At 39.8% G+C, this 24,630-nt stretch overlaps 1 protein-coding gene across 1 annotated transcript in view; it reads left to right on the forward strand.

Annotated features, from left to right (window-relative positions):
- The first annotated feature begins 1,591 nt into the window (after positions 1-1,591).
- Positions 1,592-24,630, forward strand: part of ZDHHC7 (zinc finger DHHC-type palmitoyltransferase 7) — a 36,328-nt gene continuing 13,289 nt past the window's right edge. The window contains exons 1-5 of the mRNA XM_050923273.1: positions 1,592-1,735; positions 10,278-10,359; positions 15,597-15,919; positions 19,890-20,014; positions 24,218-24,314. Coding sequence (XP_050779230.1) covers positions 15,614-15,919; positions 19,890-20,014; positions 24,218-24,314 — 528 coding nt within the window. The 5' untranslated portion in view covers positions 1,592-1,735; positions 10,278-10,359; positions 15,597-15,613. The remainder of the gene's footprint in view (positions 1,736-10,277; positions 10,360-15,596; positions 15,920-19,889; positions 20,015-24,217; positions 24,315-24,630) is intronic.

The following is a 24,630-nucleotide window of genomic DNA, read 5'->3' on the forward strand; positions in this document are numbered from 1 at the left end:
TCCCCGGCATTAGCTGGGAAGTTGCTTTTCAATAGCTATTATTCAATAGCTATTTTACTGCTTGTTTTGCCCATAGCCCCCTATAAAGCTAGGTCAATATGCTGATAAGCAACAACTTCACCTCACTGGTCAGGTCACATACAGTGTTTTCATAAAATTATCACATCTCCACATTGTTGGATTGTTACAGAGCATCTCTTCATCTGTCACACCAGCAACCTCAGAAGTGGAGTGGCACGTTCTGATTTGCCTAGAAGCTCCGGAGAGAAGTTCCAAAAGGAAGAGCTAGTCAATACACTATCCTCAGAAAGCTGAAGGAAAGGAAGAAGACTTACTGTTGGCTTGCCTTTTTCCCCTAAACTAGCTGCTGCTGCAACTATCAGTTGCTGCTCTCTGGTTATGCAATGCTGCCATTCCTGACAAATCAGTCTGTGCTTCCTACACAGTTCCCACTGGCCACTAAGGAACAGGAGTCCAGCAACAGGCAATATCTAAGATTTGACAGCTACAAGCAAGTAACTCTAACCAGCTAGCATGTTAGTTGATGCTAAACATCAACAACATTAAGACCACCAGTTCATCTTCTCAACCCTGTACCAGCTTCCTGAAGCTGAATGAAACAAAAGCGGCTGTGACAACCATCCTGCATAAATATCAACTGGTTTGGTTGGGTTCTGTTTTCCATTCTGTATTAGTAGAGGGACTCATCTATCTCAGCATTTTGTGCTTGATTTTAACTCCAGCAGTTGCCTTGTAGTGTCGAGTGGTGGGAGTGCAGATGCTTGTGGCTAGAACCCACAGAATGTATTTGAGTGTATAGATTAAATTAGGACTGATTTACTATTGAGGTACTAAACAGCCTTTCTCTCTAAAAGATCACACATAAGCGTTGTATGTTAATCCTGAGAAATAATGTTGTTTAAATTTATCATTTGACCATTTAACGTAACAAGCTGTATCACCTTGTATTGTATTGGAATGTTTCATTGTAATGCTATGATGGAAGAGGAAAAATAGCTGATAAAGTAATAGCCAATAATCTCTTAGTTGGGATAGTCTCAACAATTACCTTCAACGGGGGAATGATTTGGCTGGAACTGAAATATGTCCATTGGCATTTAGATTGATAATGCTCTGTTATTTTTAGGGGGGAAGAGAGAGGGCAGTAACATTGGCAGGGGTTACAGCAGCAGGGTATCTAGCACAGCTGCTACCCCAGGCCGCTTACACCGTGAGTGGAGCGGAGCAGTGGGGATGCACTGGGGTATGGCACAGCCCAGAGCTCGTCACATATAGCAGCTCAGACATTGGCACCTAGAATCAGCTGCTTCGCCTGGACAGCTTAGGCGCATGCGCATTGCCTAACTCTCGCATCGCGCAGCCGCAAGAGGCATACACACGCCGCTTCCCAGCCAGCCAGGGGGCGCACGCGCACTTCCGAGATCCGGCTGGAAACCGATCGTATTACGCATGCGTCTTCCTGTGAGCGGCCGAGGCGCAGGCGCAATGCGGGGGATCTCGTTTCCGGCGCGGGTCGCGCCGCCCTCTCCCCGCGTTTCCGGAACTCGCTGGTCCTGTTGCTCCGCTCCGCGCTGTCGCTGCCCGCAGAGCCAGGGGCGCCCGCCGGGATGGTCTCGGCCCTGGCGCCTGCCGCCCCGCGCCAGCAGGACCGGGGGGCCGGGCTCCGCGCTGCTCTCTGAGCCGCCGGGGGCCCGGCGCTGAGGGCCCGGCTGCGGTAAGTGCGGGGCCGGGGCGGTACCGCGCCCGGGGTCTCCCCGACGGACCCTCCCGGCTTCCGTCCTGCCCCCCTAGAGTCCCTCCCCTGCCTTGCTCTGCCCCCAGCTCAGCCTCCTGCCCCGGCCGCCTTGCCGTGCGCCTCCCTCTTCCTCGCCCGTCTGCCCCGGTCTTGTTCCGCTCCCTCGCCAGCCGCCTCTGCTGCCCCCAGTCACCCGCTGCCGCCCTTTGTCCCCCCTCCCCCAGCTCCTCCTTTTGTCTCCTCCCTGTTGGGCTCTGCCCCCCTCTTCACCCCACTCCCCCAGCTCCTCCTCTTGTCCCCTCCCTGCTGGGCTCTGCCCCCCCTTGTCCCCTCCTCCCCCAGCTCCTCCTCTTGTCCCCTCCCTGCTGGGCTCTGCTCCCCCCTTCGCCCCACTCCCCCAGCTCCTCCTCTTGTCCCCTCCCTGCTGGGCTCTGCCCCCCCTTGTCCCCTCCTCCCCCAGCTCCTCCTCTTGTCCCCTCCCTGCTGGGCTCTGCCCCCCTCTTCGCCCCACTCCCCCAGCTCCTCCTCTTGTCCCCTCCCTGCTGGGCTCTGCCCCCCCTTGTCCCCTCCTCCCCCAGCTCCTCCTCTTGTCCCCTCCCTGCTGGGCTCTGCTCCCCCCTTCTCCCCACTCCCCCAGCTCCTCCTCTTGTCCCCTCCCTGCTGGGCTCTGCCCCCCCTTGTCCCGCCTCCCCCAACTCCTCCCTTCTGTGCTCTACCCCCCTTTGCTTTGCTCTCCCAGCCCCTCTTGTTGTTCCCTCCCTGCTGTGTTCTGCCCCCCCATCCCCTCCTCCCCCAGCCACTCCCGTTGTCCTCTCCTTGCGGTGTTCTGCCCCCCCTTGTCCCCCTTCCCCGCTGGGCTCTGCCCCCCACAGGTCTGCTCCCCCAGTCCCTCCCGTTGTCCCCTCCCTGCTGGGCTCTGCCCCCCTCGTCCCCTCCCTGCTGGGCTCTGCCCCCCTCGTCCCCTCCCCTTGCCCCCTCCTCCTCCAGTCCCTCCGTGCTGTGCTCTGCCCCTGCCTTGTTCTGCTGCCCCAATCCCATCCACACTTATCTGCCCCTGCCTTGCTGTGCTATCTATTTCTCCCCCGTATCTTGTGTTCTGTTCCCGCTCCCCCACTCTGCCACCCCTCAATCTCTCCTTGCTCTTTCCTTTCCCCACTTGCTTTTGGTCTCCATTGTGCAGAGTTCCCAGCTTGCCTCCACAAAAAGTTTCTCCTCTTCTGGAGTCCTCTTCCCTGGTCGCTGGCCAGGGCTCTCCTATTGCTACCCTTGTTGTAGGGGGAGGCTGGGATGTGCCTTGGCATTGGGCCCTCTCCCTCCCCATGGTCCAGCCCAGGGCAGTATCTGTATCTCATTCATTCAGAGAGTCAGACTGGGAGGGAGCTGAGTTTAATCAATAACACATCAGACATAATCAACTTTTCCTTCCACCCCCAAATCCATTCCCAACATCCCATTATTAGTGACTACAATGAACTGTGTGTGTGTCAGAGCTGGGATTTGCTGCTCTCTTTGGCTGGTTGAGTCTGCTGGATAAAATCAGTTATATTCTCAGTTTCTGCAGCCATTGAATAAGAAATTAGTTTCTGAGACTTTTAATCTCATGCTTGTGCTGCAGTCTAAATTGAAAAATAAAAGGACTTGAAGTAGATAGTGCTAGCATCACAGTTAATAAACATGGCAACTGACTTCCCCTCAGCTTTCTACGGTTTAAGTAATAGAGATCTGAAACCTCTCTTAAGCAAAGCACTAGTGCTGAAGTAGGCGAAGAAGTTGTTGGTGCACCACACGTTCTAGTCCACAGTTTCTCAGACTTGTCTGGGCAATGCTTACTGGTGGTCCACAGAGATCTAGTTTCTTAAATGGAGCTGCCTTTTTGTTTCTGTCTGGGAAGAGCAGAACACATAAAAAGGGGAGATTAAATTAAGAGCATGCAAATAAAGACCTAACCCAAGTGGAAATGAGGTATCCACAATAAGATCATAATGTGAGCTACACTATGAAGTTGGATAACCCCTGGGGTAGGATAACATTGGGGTACAATACACTGTATTATGGTATCTAGACCCCAAGTCATGACTTCATTACTCTTCTGTGATTTGCTGGAGATACAAATGTATAAACATATACCCTGATCCTGCAAACGCTTACGCGCATGCTTCAAGCACGTAAGTAGTCCCATTGACTTCAATGGGATTACTTATTTGCATTCATAACAGGCTTAGAAGATCTTCTGAAATATTGGCTCAGTCAGGGGATGCTGTATCTAATTTGTCAGTTGTATAAAAACACTGGGACCTAGTGAGTCATGACTAGATAAAACTGATGTAAAATCCCTTTAGACTAAAGTTCAGAAGCTGGCAACCTTTTGTATTGAAGAAGTGCAGGTCAAATCATCTAACAATTCTGTCTCTATAACTTGCTCGCTTTGACTTTGATTTCAAATTCTTTGTGCTGTGCATATCTGAAACAAATAGTTCTTATCTGTGTTTTATGATGGCATTAACTGGGTTACTCCCAAGGGGAATAAATTAGTAGTCTAACACAGCAATTTAGAAACTGAGGTGCTGGTGAAGCATGGAAAAGAACTAGCAGATTTTGCATGTGTGGCATGCTCAGAAGACCAAATGGTTGATGTTTTAAAATAATAATAATAATAATACTTGTCACACTGTTTTAGATTAATACTGAAAATGGAATAACTTGACAGGCTTGTGAAAATAGTTCAGCTTTGATCTGTGTTGACTTGTTGAGTTCTGAAGGAAAAGATCACTTCTGTGGCACATTAATTGACAGAAAAATGTGTTGCCAGTGTAGTGTTGCAAAGTACAGTCTGTAAATATGGTAAACCACATTCAAATGATGGTAAGGATTTAGCTTAAATTGATAAACTTGGAAATGATAGAGCAGATATATTAAAACTTGTAATGTAGGATCTTGACACATCAACTCATTAGTAGCAAGTGGGAAATTTTTCCTGGCCATTGCAGCAGAACTTGATCTTTTTAAAAAAGCAGTAGCTTTCTAGCCCTCTGGAATGTGAACACAGGAAGTCAGGTCTGCCTGAATCTGAAAAAATAGAGATCTGAACCATCTAAGGCCCAAATTCTACCACCAATGCACAGCCCAGATGTAGTCTGTGCTGTGTTCTTCAGGGGTAAACTCCTCTGTCTGGCTGCCCTGTCCTCTCTGATGTAACTCAACTACTTGAACCTCTACCATTTAGTGGTTAGTGGATCTATGCAGAGGCGAATCTGCTACCCCTTTCGCCAAATCCTTGCTGTGATTGAGGTCCTATGGAGGAAGTTTTTTGCATGGGTTTTCCAACTTCAGCTGTGGAAGAGTGGACTGATATTTTGCTAGAAATGTGAAATGCTTATTCATTTCAGTGGGTTACCAATTCTGGGCCTGTTTCTCAACTGCCTTACACCTTGGCTCATACTTTTACCTGTGTAAAGTGCTACCAAATCAGAAAGGTAGCATATTACACCCACTTTCCGCTTACTTTACACAGGTATAAAATTGCTATAAAAGGTGCAGGGTAGTGGAGAATTGGACCCTGTGTCTTAAACCTAGACTGCTATAAGTGTGGAGCTTCAGGAGTTTCAGCCAACCCAAATCCTGTGTTGACTTTGAGCGCAGGCAGTGAGTAGGTCACATCTTCTGGTTAGTGCCTGTTTGAGGATTTAACAATGGCAAATCTAAATTCTGAAAAGATGTGGGGGTAGATGCACTCAATGAAACAATATTGTTATCATGCTAATAAATTAATGTATCTCAGTGATAGCAATGTAACTTGAATGTATCTTTATAGAGATGCATTCTCAATACTTGTTTTTATGCAGGGTATTTCAGAGCTGTAGTTTATGTAATGAGCGGTGACAATCTTGTGAACATCTAATGGTAATCTTAAAAAAAATTTTAATAGAAAAAATTCCAGATAGCTGTGTAAGTAAATAATACCCTTCCTTGGAAGTGAATTGTATTGTTTAGTATTCTTTATAAGGATGGACTGTTTTAGAGTCAGAAGCATGAGAAAGAACATAGTGGTTAGAAGAATACTGCTGTCAGCAGATTTTTGTCATTTCTAAATATGAAATATTTTCATTAGTAATACATTATGTTCTTTTCTCTATTGTCCTGATAACTACAACACAGCCACATTTTACTCTTTCTTGTGAGGTGGTGGAAACATCTTCAAGGTTTTTAAAAAACAAAACAAAACAAAAAGTTGAAGGCCTAATCCTGTGATGTCCTGACCTCCCTCATTGACTTCAGTAGGAGGTGAGGGGTTTTGTGCCCTTCTGTGCTGATCTGATAACACAGTTTTTAAGAATAATTTGTTTAGTACTTTATGTACATGAAGACGCATTCCCTGCTTCAAATAAGTTAGTCTAATAAGACAAGGCAAATTCAGTACGCCAGGAAAACCTTAGTGAAGAGAATATTTATGAGGAGGAAGGAGAGATTGCCTGAAGTGGTTTAAGGTGGGAATAAGAGGAGAGGAGTACTACACCAGACATAAGGGACAGCATGAAAGAAGGTATGGTACAGGGAGGTGGGAAAAGAGACTGGGCAAGCCAAACAGATCTAGGCCCCGATCCACAAAGGTATTTAAGCTCCTAACATCTAATGAAATCAGTGGAAGTTAGGAACCTAAATACTTTTGTGAATCTGGGCCTGAGAGAGCATTGGGAGAAAAAGTGGAGTAGGGAGACCGAAGCAGAGAGAGAAACGAATGTTAAATTTTTGTAGGACTCTGTGCTATGGGAAGAGTATAAAGAAGTGACATGTGCGGGAATGGATAATGTGATCAGAGCATAGGGAAATGAAAGATGTCTATAAGTGGCATTTGGACAGACTGGAAAAAGTTGAGAGTCCAGATAAGGAAGAAGTTACAGTAATCAGTGCTTCAGGAAATGGTTAGGCTAGATGATATTAAGAAGAAGGAAGTTGACAGGTACCTGGGCGGCAGGGCTTTGGATACAGAAGGAGAGGAGGGAAAGGTGGGAGAAGAGATGTTCATAGATTTAAAATCACATCTTAAAATTACCACGGCATCTGCCGACCTGTGAAAAACTCAACTTAGGACTCCATGTTTCACCTGTAAGTGTAGCAATAGAAGCACACCCAACAAGGGGAAAATTCATTGTAAGAGGAAGAGAAACTGACTTTTTTAACTGTCTGGGGCAGGGGAGCTGTCAGGACTTCCTGATTCTTAAGCTATCCCTGCATATTCTATGCCACCTTTGCATTTCCTCTGTTTTGTCCAGGCCAGTGCCTACCTGAATTTTTGGTATATGTGAAAGCAGACTGGGAGCTACCAAGCAGAGTCCACATGGGGCAGTTAATGTGTGACACACTAGTATTCATTAGAATTTACACTTTTGCATGTGCATCATGTAGACAAGTCCCCTGTCAAGGTTTTAACAGACTTCACTGAACCATTTCAGGAACAAGATATGCAGAGATTTACATAAACTTAAAGCTGATTTTTGTATTGTAAAGTTATCAGGTTTGTTGCTGATAGGTGATATTTATAAATACCTAAGAAATGCTATATGATTTGATAATTCTAACTTCATTTTGCTTAATTGTTCAGAATTCTTGATGGCATGTCTTAGAGGCATTTGTAGGGGGTTACCAATATGGAGGCATGTGCAGTCATGTGATAAAGCTTTCAGTGGTCTTGGTACAGCTGAAGGAGGCATTTGTTTAATCAGCGATGTTTAACTATGTTGCTTTTTGGAAGGTTAGGGGGTGAGGAAGCATTTCCTTTTTAAAGATAAAAGGGGAAAATTCCAATATTTCTTTCTCAAATGCATGTACCTTCTGTAGAACGAAATAATACAAAGTGGTGATAAGCAGAGACAGGCATAATAAGGGACTTTAGAATAGTTCTCTAAATTGTACCATGTAAATATATACTCTTACCAAAATTAACCTCTTGATCTCAGAGATGAGCATTTATATAAGGGTCACATGGGGAGGGGAGAGAGAATCCTTTTTGAAATTCAGTGGCAGAAAACCAAATTCTTCTGTTACTGCTTAGGCTGTTACAGTGTGACCTTGAATATTGGATATGTGGAGTAAATAATAGGTGAATGAGGTGCTGAACAGTAGCTAAAGCCAGCGAGAGCTGACTTTAACAAAGGGTCTTTCCTGGATCTTACAAAGCTATAATGAAAAGTGACTTATTCTTCTACTAAAGTAGACACTGATTCTGTCTTAGTAACTTACCCTCTCTGCACAGAGAGCTTTTATATGATGCGTTAGCTTTGTCGGGCGGCTTGAGGATCAGGATAACGTGTATACCATTGTGAAGGTGAGTTTTATCAATGTCAGACAGTTGCAATCTGCTGTCCATACCTCCCATGGAATTGTACGCAGTGTCATGTTCCTTCAGGTGTGAATTACTGCAGGGTGTTAACCTTTGACCTTTCAAGGGCAATCTGTTACTTCCAGTTAGCTAGAAGTCTGCACCAATCCTGTGCTTTGTAGGTAACTTTGTCTTAATATTCAGGTGGCTTTAAGTAAATCACGTTTAAGCTTTAGAAATTGACCTGTCAGCGTATGACTGTTGTTTTCTAATACTGCATGTCCTGGCTTCTCTTCAGAGATCTGTTGGTGGAGTTGTTAGCACTAACTATTAAGTAGAAATGTTGAAATAGAGGTTTTTCATTTTCAGCGCCACAACCACAGCATGAATTTTATTTAAAATAAAAACTGTTTACTGTGTAACATAAAAGGAAACTTAAAACAGAAAATAAACTTTTATTGCTGAAGTATTTTTAATCTTATTTGTCTATTGAAGGTTTTTTCCTGTTGCTGTTAGATACCAGTGAGGGGACCTTCTATAGTTATTTGCAACTGATGTGGGGGTTTTGGTTTTTTGTTTTTGTTTTTTTTTTAATTTAGTGAATAACGCATACACAGGTTGGGACATATTAGTTATCCCCTTTCCTTTTCCAAAAAACCCTTTCCACTCTTATTGGAAGAGAGTTCTTGAGGGCTACCTTGATGCAGTATCTCAGGGTTTCTCAAACTGGGGTCACTGCTTGTGTAGGGAAAGCCCCTGGTGGGCTGGGCCGCTTTGTTTACCTGCTGCGTCTGCAGGTCTGGCAATCACGGCTCCCACTGGCTGCAGATCGCTGCTCCAGGCCAATGGGAGCTGCTGAAAGTGGCGGCCGGCATGTCCTTCGGCCTGCACCGCTTGATAATTTGACATTTGATAAGTTGGGGAATAGGTAGAATATTATTACTACTAAGACTTGTAAGGCTGAAGCATCCAAATTAAATGGTATAACTGCCATGTCAGGAAGCTTAAAGTGGGTGCTGTGGACTAAACTGTTCAGAAATAAACTTAGTTGTTTGTCTAAACTTCTCAGATTTCTCTTGTCTGAACCCATACCATAAGGACAAAGCAAAAATTAATTTAATAATCCTTGTTACTATTAGTCTTTTTTTTTTTTTTTAAACAAGACAAATTAATAACCTTTCAGGGTAAGCTAAAGGTGTTTAACTACAAGCCGTATGTATGGTAATTGGTACTTGCACCCAACAGAGCTGAGTTAAGGATGCTATAGATATTTTTACTCAGTGTCTCCTCACTGTTTTTATTGTATAGATTAACTATAAAATGTAATACACTGCATTAGTATATCTTAAACTGTGATCTGCAGTGCACTGTTAGTTAATAGTAGCACATAACTTCAAAAAGCACCTAATACAGTCCATTTTCTTCTGTCTTGCGATATGTACATTTAAACTCAAATCAAGCAGTGAAACCATTGAGATTTTGATTGCAATATCGGTGGGTTTTTTTGGTCGTGCATATACTGAATATTAAGATGCATATTTACCACTGTGGCAAATGACCATAGTGAAGAGCATCTCTTTTGCTTAAATTTTCATTGGCGTAGATTTTTGCATTTATTAAACTGACTGCTTTGAATAAATAGGTTTGAATAATTTGGTTTATTTTCAGCTTAACCATAAGGAGGGCATTGATCATTAGAATAGGGAATAGTTCTAAACTTACAAAGTAACTTGCCGTTTGATAACGTAAAATAGAGAACATGCTTGCCTTACCCAGCTGTTACCAAATGCCTTATTGAGAGGTCTCTAACAAGAATGGATCGACTATTACTCTCTGGAGACTGAGGCCCTTTAACACTGTATCTTTTTCACCAAACAAGAATAAAACTTGACAGATAAATGATGGAGGAATAGATCATAAATAAAGTATGCGTATCTGGTCTGTCTAGAAAAATTGAAGAATTGCTTAGCAGAACAGACTTTGTTAATTGTTTTCTTTAGTTAGGTAGTCACAATTCCCATTATAGGGTTCTATATATTGATTTCACGACTGATCAGTCCTAAAATTACTTCATAATTGATATAGGTTTGCATACTATACTACTTACACTTCCAAAGTCCTTCAGTTGTAATAGATTATGCGTACTTAAAACTATTTCCCTGAAGCAACAGTGCAGTTCTAACCAGTTTTTGACTGTCTTTTCAGATTACATCAGATATGACCAAGGGCATCTTAGAAGCCTGAAGGAAGGGCATGATGTCAGAATAACGCACTCAACATTTGTGAGGTATGCGGGGTTTTGTATTATGCTGAAACGTTAACTTCAGGCTACATTTGTCTTTAATACAGTTGTTAAACATATACAAAATACAATAACTTGAAAAAGAGAGGCTCTAAAGCTAAAGTAGTTAAAATGTTAAAAGAATCAGTCTCTAAAGTTCTCATTTGTCTTGAAGTACAATGGGCTGGGTGAACCCTTGGTTGGGAATTCTTTTTGTATATTTTTGTTTATGATTATTTGTTTGATATATATATTTTTAATGCTGCTAAAGCCTGGCTCTGGCTGAAAGATCTTTCAATTACTTCTCATTTCTGAGTCAACATGCCCATTTACAAGCCCTTTGAGTTTTACTGACTTTTGCTACTTTAATTTGTGCGCAACAAGTTCCAAAAGCTGTTACATCTCTAAGTCATTACTGATGGATAAACTTCCTGACATAACACATTACGTTGTTATCCTGTTGGTGTCCTATAAAGTTTGTTTTGCCTTCAGTTCTTTGTGCCATGTTGAGATTCAACCCTAAGTCTGAAAGCTTTGTTCCCTGCAAATTACATGTTACTTCCTTGTAATATATTACAAGGTGCTTGAAAGGTGTATTTTCTTAAGTAATCCTTGTATACTCTTCTTGCTTTCCAGGGAAGTCATTTTTGTTTTCTTAATTAACATAAATTTCATTTGTGAATCATAGAGTGTATTTAAAACTTCATATTACACCTACAAAAGAGAGCTAAAAGCTTCATCTTGAGAAGCAATTCAGAGTCATAAACACCTAGTGATGCTAGTGGGCATACGTGTATGGGGCTGCAGTATTAACTGTACAAAATTAAAAACATTTGTTTTTAATCCGGTTGCTCAAAGGTTAAGTCATTTGGAATTGTCACTGAATATTAAACACTAGAAAGAAATACCCCTTTCCTAACCAGGTTCATTTAATCATGAATTATATAGGAGAAATAAAGTTTGTTTTCCCAAGACATTTTCTAGAATGCAACAATCTTTATGGTCATTTGTAACTAGGAGCATTTTTAATGTATTGCATTCAAATGAGAGAGGACTTTTGTATAAAAGAATTTACTTGACTCATAGCTTCATGATTTACTGTTGCTATGATTTAAGGACATTTACTTTGATGGAATAAGTTTAATTTAGCTAATGCAAATCATAGTTACAATATGTTAATAGTGTCTGTCCTGGGAAGGAGTGGGTCTTTGATTTAGCAATCCAACACTAGAGTCAGAGGGAGGGAGTAGATGAAACATTTTTAATTAGGATAGCTAAGAATTAGCAATAAAGTCTAGAAAAATGCTGAAAAATGTTTGTAACTTTGTCTGACAGCTACCCCAAGTGTGAGTCCTTCAGAAATTAATTGGTAAATATAGGCATTGTAGATTATAATTTTGGATTAACAAAGCAGTAAATATACTCAGGTATAAAGTACCTAAAGTACCGTAAATCCCAGCGGTCATATGGAGGCTACCATTAGCACAGAAAAATTACAGAGACATCTGCTCAGCTGTCACCAATCAATACAGGGCTTTCAAGTTTCTCTCAGATATGGCCTTTAGTAGTACAGAATCAATAGCAATTTTAGGACTGAGTGTACTTCTAGGATTGCATGCTATTCTTGGAACTTTGTGTTCAGACTGTAATCTGTCTCCTGTTTGTAGATATAACTTATATTCTACCATTCCACACTGCTAGCTATAGGTGGCTGGAAAAAATTCTGTTTTACAAGAACTTTCAAGTTTTTGAACTTTGTTTTCATTCTGCATCGGCATGAAAACAAAACCTATGGAAGGTTTTCACAAAATAGAGCTGTATGAAAACATCCCTTTTCAGATTGAAATGGTCAGGCTTTTGATATTTCTCTCCAGAAAGCCCACACTGGACCTGAGAAACCAGCCTGTCAAATTTCATCAGCAATATGACGATTCAGCAGTTTGTTGCTGTAACTTGTTAGTTCATTGGTGACAACAGATGTATTTAAGGGGGGCTTTGCCATACTGGTCAGAATTGAAAAGCAGGAGGCCCTACTTGAATGATGTTTGGCAAGTCAACAAGACAAAAATATAGCCCGTATAAAAACCTCATATTTACCATTAAGGCTGTGATGCAACTAACAACTCTGAGAAAATTAAAGTTGGTTTGACATCCATTTTTGCTTCATGGTGTGAAAATATTCTAGTCTGCTAAGTACTGTTTTGAAAGACAAAAATAGGAAACGTGAATAGCAGGGAGAACATCTGTCTGCAAGATTAAATTGCTATTTAGAAAATTGCTGAGCATAATTCCTTACAGGGGTTTTATTTGCCTATAGCTGTTTGTGTGACTTGAGCAGCCCTTGGCCTTCCTGCTATCTTACCTTGTGAACTGATCGGAATTACTGCTGCATGGCCTACAGCAGTTTTTTCTTGGAAACACCATTTATCCTGTGTAAGACTAAATCATCCCCTCCCCTGTACTAAGACAGCTGCTAAAATTTTTTTACACCATAAATTCATACCTGTTAGTGCAGCATTGCGCCTTTAGTTATACCAGTGCCGTGTGCATGTAGACAAGCTCCAGGTCTGAATCTGTTCCTTTGTCGACAATGATTCCTAAAGTATTGTCCCTCGAAGAAAACATTGTAGTCCTTCACATTCTGGAGTAGCCCACGCTCCCGGTGTAAATGATTTACCAGTACAGACTTAATCATTAACCTCTTTAAAACTAAGATCCCCTCCAAGGCACAAGCTAGAGGACCCGAAATCACTTACCTGAACTAGAAAAAGGCAGGAAATGGTTTGAGGAGTCTTTACAGGTCACTTCATTTTATTTTATTTCCCCTGGAATAACATTAAGCTTACATGGAATTTCAATACTGTAGTCTCCTCTCCTGTTTCAGAAACTTGGTGTATTTCAAGGCATCAAGAAGGAAGCAATAAACACACCTGTTATTTGACTGCTTATAGTAAATGATTATTCATTCTTAATGCTAACATTTCATAAGACATCAGGTTATAAATGAGTATTAGGATTTGTTGTAGAATGTCACAATTTTAACTTTCTGGAATTGTGTAGATATGCGCCTTATTTTATTTAATTCTGTGAACAAGCAATGAAAACCTATTGGGTTCTAAGGTGTTACCCTCTGCTTAATAGATTGGCCTTTTCTGCAGAGTCTAGTCTCTTCGTTATGACATAAAAAAAGTACTTAAAGTGGTTTGCAGTTATGACTTTAAGTATAACACAAAATTGCAGGAGAACTTTCTTTCCTGTGCTCCAGAGCAGGAGAATCTGATTACAGCTACTCACACCATGAAGTTTCACTTACATTTTTGAAAGTTAACAATTGTCACTGCTGGGAAAGGAATGTGAAACTGACCAGACAAGCATAGTGTTTCTGGTATCAGAGCAAAAATGATATCCATAGGAATTACCATTCTGGGTCAGAACAATGGTCTATTTAATTAACTATACCAGTGGTTCTCAAAGCCAGTCTGCCACTTGTTCAGGGAAAGCCCCAGCGGGCCAGGCTGGTTTGTTTAGCTGCCACGTCTGCAGGTTCATCCGATCGCAGCTCCCACTGGCTGCGGTTTGCTGCTTCAGGCCAATGGGGGCTGCTGGATGTGGCGGGGCCGAGGGATGTGCTGGCCGCCGCTTCCCACCACCCACATTGGCCTGGAGTGGCAAACTGCAGCCAGTGGGAACTGCGATCGGCCGAACCTACTGACACAGCAGGTAAACAAACTGGCCCTGCCCGCCAGGGGTTTTTCCTGAACAAGCAGCGGACCCTCTTTAAGAACCACTGTACTATATACTATCTCAGATAGTGGTCATGTTGCAGAGGAAGATATGAGGAAACCCTAAAGTGGGATATCTTGGAATTATCTGCTTGTAGAGGAAGTTTCTTTCTAATCAGCTTGGTTGATCAGGCTTATTACCCTGAAGCATGAGGATTTATGTCCCTTCCAAGTTTTTTGGGTTTTAATCCATAGTAATGTGTCACTGGATACACTGTATATGAACATGGGCGAATTCATGCTTCCTGTAAGCTTGTAAGCTTTACTCTGTTGTGGTAAAAAGAACAGGAGTACTTGTGGCACCTTAGAGACTAACAAATTTATTTCAGCATGGGCTTTCATATGTCCATTCTATGCATCCGAAAAAGTGAGCTGTAGCTCACGAAAGCTCATGCTGAAATAAATTTGTTAGTCTCTAAGGTGCCACAAGTACTCCTGTTCTTTTTGGGGATACAGACTAACACGGCTGCTACTCTGAAACCCTCTATTGTGGTAGTAAAGGCAGCAAAAAAATGTCTCTCTCCAACCCTTTTCTCACTGTTTGCACAGGATGGGTGGCAGGAATCTCTTCATATTTAAAACCCTTCTGAAAAATATGGATTAAAAATTCTTTCTCAACTCAAACTTGCAGTGTTTCCAGAAAAATGAAATTTAAAGTCAATATACTTCCCCTCCTTTTAAAGTAATGGATCAAATTAGGGAATTGGTATTTAAATTACTGATATTTTTAAATGGGGGGAAATGCCTCAAAGAAAATCAGCCTCACAATTTTACACACACAACTAGATTTTGCCACCAGAATGTATGACAAATTTGTACATAAATCTCCAGTCTGCGTATTTTCCTTAATTTTCCGTGCATTTTGTTTTTAGATAGATATGGGTTCATCTTGGGCCAGTGTACTAAAATCAGTTTGTCCTCTTGGTCCTTGTAGCATTCAGAATCTTAAATCACAGGTAGAACTAATCTTAGCCCAATGACAGATTATCCAAAAGGAATATTAAAGCTTCTTTTGATATTCATGCAAATTAGGAGACTCCTCCCTGAATTTTTTCTCTTTAGAAATGTGTGTATTACACATACAAGTGGCTCATATTGATTATGCAAATCTCCTTATTCTTTTGTATACAGCTGATTGCATATACCAGAAGTGTATATAGTCTGTCATCAATACTGACTGTGCATGAGGAGAGATGGGACTTGCAAAAATTACAGAATTCTTACAATTAGAGTATATATTTTTAGAAATAATAAGTTTTTCAATAAACAATTTACAAAATTGCAACTAAGGACTAGTAAATGAGTGTCCTCAATTACTTACAGAAACATTCCTGCTTGAAACAATCATAGAATGTGAATTCTTAATTGCTTGTTTTGCTTATTGTGTCATAAAAATAAAAGTTGACATCTATTTTTTATGGCTTATTTGTGTATAAACATAATGTCTCCATCTTTCTTCAGGGCAAGTCCAGAAAACCATGCAGTCATCGGGGCACAGATTCCGGGACATTGAGCACCATCCCCTCCTTGCTGAAAATGACAGCTATGATTCTTCTTCATCGGAAGCTGATATGGCAGACAGGGTTTGGTTCATCCGTGATGGCTGTGGCATGGTCTGTGCTGTGATGACGTGGTTTCTGGTTGTCTATGCAGACTTTGTAGTGACTTTTGTCATGTTGCTGCCTTCCAAAGACTTTTGGTATTCTATGATCAATGGTGTTCTTTTTAACTGTTTGGCAGTGCTAGCTCTGTCCTCTCATCTGAGAACTATGCTAACTGATCCTGTAAGTATATGATTATCTCTTGAAATTGAGTCATTCTCTCATGTTTAGTCAGTTGCAGAGAATAAAGTAAGCAACTCTGAGTTCTCTTCTATAGATAGGTAGGGTCTATCTCCTGCTGCTAGGATAATTCTTTTGGTTGCAGATCTTGAAACTGATTGAAGCAGAGGTTGGTCTCAATCTCCAGCCCTTGGTTCCTTTATGGTATCATAAACAAGTCTTGAGCTGAGTGAAAAACAAAGCAGAAACCATTGAAAACTGTAAGGACAAGGGAGGCACATGGGCAGTGTAGGGTCACTTGTTATTTACTATTTAGGTCCATTATAGAAAATGATTAAAATGCCTCTTTTGTTCTGTAACTGTTTGTTTCCTAGTTATATTATCAAATCTAGGTAACTTTATAAAAGTTGTTTGATTCCATGTGATGTGCTAAGAAAATCTTCTGCTTTTAACGAATAGCAGAAGTTAAGGTTTTCAGAAATATCTGTGTCACTCTTGAAAATCTCACTCATCCTTAAGACTTGTTGATATAAATTGATATGCAGTAACATTTACCAGAGTTTGTTGACCTGACAGTTAAAATGTGGAGTAAGTTGATCAATGTAGAGAGGAGACTTAGGACCAGGGCTCACTTGACATTATGGATATTTTTCTCTCAATAAACCTAAGGTTAAAATGTTATGAATATTTTTACATTATTGAATAAATTAATGAGATAGCAGAAAGATTTAAATTATTAGTATTTTAATGAGACTCAATGTAGCTTTACCTTCTTTTTTTAATGGGAAACAAACATTTGGAAAAATTAGCTATCACTTCCTGTAAAAAGTATAATTCAGTTAAACTAAAAGCTTTCATGACTACTTACAACTTTAAAATATATAGTTTGTATACAGAGTACATACAAAAATCTAAAATTACTTTGGAAATCTTGCTATGAAAACTAGATTAAGCAGTTACAGCTTCACAATCTTAAAATGGTTTTTGATGTCGTTAAGTGGCATTTACTGGTAAATAAGTCTGTTCCTTGCTACCGAAAATGGTTCTGCAAGGTAAAAATTACAAATTGCCACAGTTTTATGCCACACAAAATTTGAATTAACATATGCGAATACATTTTAGAATACATTTCTGTCGACGTGCATAGTAATAGCTTTATGGCAGCCTAAATGATGTGTTTAACTATTGCTATAACAATGTACCTATTTCCAGTTCAATAGCAGTTGTGCTTATAACTAGTTGTCTAAAATTATATTCTTCAATTTCTGGGTTAACTCTTGTATGGTGGAACTGGTGGCAAGATAGGTTTAGTATAAAATGTCATCCTTAGAAATAGTAGTGAGCATTTGCTATAAAAGTCTTGACACTGACATCTAAACAGCGAATTTGGTGGTATCTCAGCTCTATATTGAATCCTGTGGGATTTGCAGTGTCATGGGAAATCTCACCGCTTAACTACTGGAGCATGGTGAATGAGCGGACTTCTGAAGTGTTTAAGTTGAGATTATAATGCTCCTCACCAGTTCAGGTCTTTGCAGCTTTTTATCGTTCATTATAGCAAGTATTCACAGCTCAGTTTTAAAACACACTTAATTTCCAATGTTCTGTTAGTGAGCAAGCCCAGTCTACATAAAACTAAAATTTGAATTGGTATTGTAAACTATAAACTGATTGGACTGGCTTTGTTAGAGTTCATATGCAAAAAAATAGAGTATTTATTGGGGTGCGGGGGGTGGGGGGACACACCTATGGTGCTCCAAGAAGTGATTTTGACAATACAGTAAAGGTGCTAGTGCCTGAGTAGTTCTGAGCCCCACCCAGTGATGAAAGATTCTTTCTTGAAGCCAATGGATTAAACAAGGCCTTCTTGAAGAACCAGTTAGTGTTTATGGGTGTGTTAAGCTCTGATTATTAAAAATACCTAAGACCTCGAGACCCAAGATATTGTTTATAGACAAAGTATGTCTTAACCTGTTTCACTTAATGTACTTCCCATATTACCAAAAAAAATTAAAAGGCTTTGTAGTAGAAACTGTTGTCTGTTAAATAAGAATAAAGGAAAATTAAAGTGTCTCTGAGAATTCATAAGAAGTATAATATTACATTTGAAGGCAAATAGATTTTATTATCTTGTAACTATGAGAATTTCATCAGAAGTAAACTGGCTACAGTTTGAGATTATAAAAGGCATAATCTCGCCAATGTTTGTAACTGGAATCAAGTATCATTGTCTTTCTTTGTGATTACTTGTTAATTCAGCAAAATGGCAAAGACATGAGATCAAGTAAATTTGGATAGTTATGCTTATGAATGAATGAAATTAGTGGAAAAGAGTTGGCAGGGTGTTTGTGGTTTTTTTTAGTAGAAATTTTAGTCCCTCTAGAACTAACTAAATCATCTCTTAGGTTTTGTCTTCAGTGTAGTGTTAGTTCCATTTTGCCTAACTTGAATGAGAATGGTCACACTCATAAACGATGTTGAGCTGCACAGAGTTGTGGAGTCTGCTCTGCATTACTAGCTCCAGCATCAACATGCCCCCTGATTGGCCAGTTAGCTCAAGTGTACAGAATCACTTAACTTGAGCTAGAGCTTTTTGTATTTAACAGGAGTCTGGTTAGGAGCAACAGTAAGGGCTGGTCTTCACTATGGGGAGATTGGGAGATCAGTGCTGCTGCAATCAATGCAGCAGGGGTTGATTTAGTGGATCTAGTGAAGACCCGCTAAATCGACAGCAGAGCACTCTCCAGGTGACCCCAGTACACCACCTCTCCGAGAAGAGCAAGGTAAGTCGACCGGAGAGTGCTCCCCGTCGATGCAGCACAATGAAGACATCAGGGTAAGTAGACCTAAGCTACGTTATTCACGTAGCTGTGGTAGCGTAACATAGGTCAACTTATCCCAGTAGTGAAGGCAAGCCCTAAGTTATACCTTGACTTAGTACTGTAGTGAAGAGAAGCCATAGAATGCGAAACATTGGGGTGTGGACACGGGTTGACAAAACATTCTGCTTCAGTGTAAATTCCGTCCTACTGAACAGGAGGGAAATACGCATTCCTGTGTTAAGATCTGGCAGAGCTCAGTTTTCTCACCAGAAGAGCTTCCTTAAATCATTTAAGTAACCTGGTTTTTTTTACTAGATCGTGTAAATGAAAATCACAAACAATTGCAAAGACTGACTATAACAGGCCCCAAATACAACTACTCTTTTCCTGATACTTCTCCACCATCACCCAGAAAATCAGCATTAGCATGTTCTGAGTGTAGAAAAACAAGCAGCACATTCACCATTTTTAGAAAACGGGTTGGGAGGGAGCCTGAGTGAATTTTTACCATGTAACACCTTTGCCCTTGTCATACACTCCACACTTCCTTCATATAAATCCTTTTGATTTCATTCTAGCATTCGACTAAACCCTTAAAGGCAAGACAATCCAAAGCAAAAGCTTTCAAACTGTTCTTGGTTCACTCTGGTCCTCTTAGTAATGTCAATAGCTGATTGCTCTAGCTTTTGGGCTTCAGAATAGTTAACCTACTATATATACCTAAAAGGAGGCATGTCCCTTTCTTGATTTGCTCACTTACAACAAATCTTTTCAACCCTAAACAAAGATTCTGACTGCAGTTTTGACATTTGTAGGTAAAGGTCATGGATTCTGTCCAAGTTTGTAGCAGTTCACTTGAAACTGAACTGAGTGCTAATGGGTTGTGGTTTGTCTGGAAGATGTTCAGCCTTATGTTAGGCCTGTTTTGATCAAACTGATTTTGGAAATTGTGCTGAGTGCAGGTTCCTATAAGAGGAAAATAATGTCTGTACTAAAATGGGCTTAGTGTGAAAAACATTTTATATTTAATACACTGTATTAAAATGTTGAATAGTCAAACCTGTTCAAATCTGCTGTTAAAAAGTGATTTTAAAAAGTGTTATCTTTCCTAATTTAAGATGATTTCTTCTCACTCCATTTTAAATATTTAGGGGGCTGTACCAAAAGGAAATGCCACTAAAGAATATATGGAGAGTTTGCAGCTGAAACCGGGGGAAGTGATCTACAAATGTCCAAAATGCTGTAGTATCAAACCAGAGCGTGCACATCATTGCAGGTATGTCATTTTTTTCTTGAAAGTAAACATTCATAAAGATATTTGAAAGTGAAATTCTAAAAAAAATAGTTAATGAACATGGTCTGCAGGTTTCTTGCTTTGATTTACTGACAGTTTTGCAGACTTTGTACTACAAAACTCTCTGTGTATATTTGTGTATATTTGTCTATAGAATAGATATAAAAACTTGAGGTGGAGCAGGGAAGAAGCCTAAAACATTTTAAAGGATCTCATTGCTATTTGGTAAATTTTGTTGTAGAGCAGAAAGTTTTTCCTCTTATCATTTACTCCGTTAGCTAAAAAATAAAAAAAAACAACCTACTTTTATATACTGGTCTTACTTTGATATTGGAGTTTGGAGTTATTGTTCTGGTTACAAGAGTAATTTTAAATGAAGAAATTAATTGTAAGTACATTTGAAATGGCCACCTCAATGTGTGCTCATCCTGAAAATTCTGAAAAGGTCTGTTCAAAATGACACGTTCCTGGGCATGTGGATTGACTACTCGGTTGTTGTTTTTCTCCCCTAGGCAGCATGCATAAACAGTTTGTTAAACCAATGAAATATTCCTCAGTTCATTGGAGAGTGTTCTGAGTAATAAAGACTTGATAATCATAATCTTGGATTAGGATGTTTTATAAAGTATAGTAAATCTATCTACTTTAAATTCACTCTGTTCCTGTTAGCTTGAAGGCGCATTTTAGATGCACCTGTAATGTTCAACCACTGGAAAGATTAACTCAAATATGTCTCTCTGTGTAACTAAGAGACTTGTAAATATTTGTATACTGTGTATGCATGTTTATATACACAGAGCTACATGTGTGTAATGTTTTTAATAGCACCTCTTTGTATAGAGTAAGGCATATCCAGCTGTGTAATATATTGACAGTTTCTGCTTACCTAAAGGATGCGAATGAACTTTTGTTGGAATGCTAAAATGCAAATCATTATGGAAATGTGTCATGGTATAATCCCCACTCTGAACCTTAGCGTCCAAAAGATGGGGTACCAGTATGAATTCCTCTAAGCTCAATCCCAGCGTAGAACCTGTAGCGCTGCCACCAACCAGGAATTCCAGTGCCTGGTACACTCTGGTCCCCCCAAAACCTTGCCCGGGGACCCCCAAGACCCAGACCCTCTGGATCTTAACACAAGGAAAGTAAACCCTTTCCCTCACCGTTGCCTCTCCCAGGCTTCCCCTCCCTGGGTTACCCTGGAAGATCACTGTGTGATTCAAACTCCTTGAATCACAAAACAGAGAGGACAATTCACCTTCCTCCCTCCTTCTCTTTCCCCCTCCCAGACTCTTCCTGAGAGAAAGTAATCCTGGCACAGAGAGAAATCAGCCTCTCTCTCCCTCTTCCCTCCTTTCTCCCCACCAATTCTCTGGTGAATCCAGACCCAGTCCCCTGGGGTCTCACCAGAATAAAAAAACACAATCAGGTTCTTAAACAAGAAACGCTTTTAATTAAAGAAAGAAAAAACAGTAAAAATTATCTTTGTAAATTTTAAAAAAATGGAATAGGTACTGGGTCTTTCAGCTATAGACACTGGGAACACCCTCCCAGCCTAAGTATACAAGTACAAATTAAAATCCCTTCAGCAAAAATACAAATTTGAACTCCTTTCAGCCAAATACACAATTAAAATCCTTTCAGCCAAATGCACATTTGAACTTCTTCCAACCAAATACACATTTGCAAATAAAGAAAACAACCATAAGCCTAACTTGCTTTATCTACCTAGTACTCACTAGTCTGAACTTATAAGAGCCTGTATTGGAGAGAAACCTAGTTGCACATCTGATCCCTCTGAGCCCCCAGAGTGAACAACAACCAAAACTAACAGCACAGCACAAAAACTTCCCTCCCTCAAGATTTGAAAGTATCCTGTCCTCTGATTGGTCCTCTGGTCAGGTGATAGCCAGGCTCACTGTTCTTGTTAACCGTTTCCAGGCAAAGAGATATGAAGCCCTTCTGTTCTATTAACTTTTCTTATATGTTTATGACAAAATGACTGTAAAAAAAAATTGCAGTTGATATAAATTATCTGTTTTGTCACTCTAGTTGTGGTAAGGTTATGGTTGAGAAGTCACTTCCATATAAACTGCTACTCTGAAACCTTCCGCATAAACTGTCTGTCTTGGGGCTGAAATCTTGTTCTTATCTTGGATGTGAATTTTGTTTTAGTATGTGGAGTGGGAAGGGAAAGTTCCATGTAAATTTGTAATATTGTTAAATTATCTAACCCTGAGAAGAGGAGAGTCTCTTCAGTTGAGACTTCATTCATGTTCTTTATGCACAGAACTCAAATGCCTTTTTTTTTTTTTAAACCTAACAAGAACTTGGCTGGTAAGGAATGGTGCTTGTGAGGATCAGAGCCTTTGATGATTTCAATTTTAAGTGTTTTCTTTAAGCAATATGATTGTATTCTTTTCAGAAGGTTACAATTTTACTTTCTTGCACTTTGGCAAGCACATAGTAGATCAGATGTTCCAGGTAGACACAAGCTTTGTCTAGTCATCAGACAGTAGAACAGGAGCCAAGAAGTGCATCTTCTAGCCTGGTTCCTGGAAATCTGTCTCCCAAGTTCCTCTGTAACTGGCTCTTTATTTAACTTAATCTCTGCCTTAGCCTACCTATTAAATAGATTGCAATGGTAAGGCACTTTTTAGACCTTTGATTGAAAGGTACTCATGACTATTTTGGTGTCTCTAGGAGCAAGATTTGAGTCTTTTTTTTTTACATCCAAGAAATGCTATGATAGCAATAATTATGAACATTTAATTGCACACATCAGGAAAACAACTTTCACAGCATCCATAACTTGGGGTGGATATGTAGGTTAACACTATATAGGAATGGAAAATGCTCTTGTTAAAAAGGGCAAGCAATCTTACTTTTGGGAATCATAGCTGAGATTGTAATCACATCATAGAGAGAAGTTTTTAACATTGCATTATATTTTCTAAATTCAAGTCTTTACTGAGTGGTGTTACTTTGGTTGCTTCCTTGGGATGGTTTTAAAATAAACCTATCATAAACATCCATGTTTTCTATCTGAATATATTTATTCATAATACACCAGAACTATTCATTTATTACTGTTGAAGTTGAAGGGATTTAATGGTTTTGCATAGTCAACAAGAAAATCTGTAACTCTTCAAGCTCACCTCATATTAAATTAGGAAAAATGAAAGATATTTATTACTTAAATGATCAGTTTGGGGAAAGACGGCAACAAATATAGCAACTGATTTATTTTGCACTGTAGAATGTAGAGATATTAATTGGATTCTTTTGCAACTAACTTTAAGAGAAATGTTGGTTGATAGCCCTTAAGTCTAACAAAGAGATATGTTGAGAGATTTCTGGAATTGTTGCCAGAAATGTCCAACAGACAAAGCCACACACACACATACAAAGCAGATCTAATTTGAAGGCATGTGTTGAACAGCCCATTGGTACTCGTCCAGCAGCAGATAAAGATGATACTACATCTGAACGTATGTTGTATATCACATGCTGCTCCTGATTGAATCTTTTGTAATTTAATGTTAGATTTTATTTCTGAGAAATGAGAGGGAATTGACAATTTATAAATGAAGTTTATACTGTTCTCTGAAGCATTTTGGCTGTGCGCACATGTTCAGTATATTTGATAGAGTTGTGTGGGTAGTAAAACAGCTGTGAACATTTCTGGGGAGACTGAAAATCTCCCTTCTTGCAGATATTAGGTCAATTTATCTGTAAGGTACTTTCTGCCAAATACTGCTTTTGGCTGTTTGTTTTTTTACCTTGAATCTGGAAAGGATTGAAGCTCTACTTACATGGTGTACTTGTAGCTACAGGTTATTAAAAAATAAAAAATATACACGATTGGATGTACACATTTATCCTTTTTGGAGCATGGCGATATTCATTTTAGTGGGTATGAAACAAGTCTTTCCTATAAAGTCATTTACACTCTCAGAAGTCATGGCATACATGTTTTTGAAGAAAACATATTCTTCTAAATTGGTAAACCACAACAGACAAAACTAGTTAAGACCTTTGCTTTTTTCCCTTCAGCTTTCATTAAATTCTGCATATTAATTTTTGGCTGAGACACACTACGTGTTCTTTCTTACAGTAAAATTTAGATCCTTTAAAATAAATAAATAAATAAAAAGTGCCTATTTCTCTCTTCCTCTCTGCAAGTATTTGCAAGCGATGTATTCGAAAGATGGATCATCACTGCCCATGGGTGAATAATTGTGTAGGAGAGAAAAACCAGAGGTTTTTCGTGCTGTTTACGGTGAGTACAGATTACCAACAAATTGTTCTAAATATGAACATAATTATTTGTTCTAAATATGAACATACTTACCCCAGGATTCAATTGCTCACTATTTAGCCGTACCTTTGCTCTTGGGGGAATTCTTCACCAAAAAATTAAAAAAGTTGTGTACAATATTTTAAAATTCTGCATATTTTTATTTGACAAAACACAATATAATCAAGCCAGTTTCAGTTATTTTGGTAATTTATTTCAAAATACCTGTTAACAAGTATGTCTGTAACAATATAAACAACAAAAAAGATTCAGGAAATGTTTTTTTGGCAAATAGATT

Source organism: Gopherus flavomarginatus, chromosome 14 (genome assembly GCF_025201925.1).
Source record: "Gopherus flavomarginatus isolate rGopFla2 chromosome 14, rGopFla2.mat.asm, whole genome shotgun sequence".
NCBI lineage: Eukaryota > Metazoa > Chordata > Testudines > Testudinidae > Gopherus > Gopherus flavomarginatus.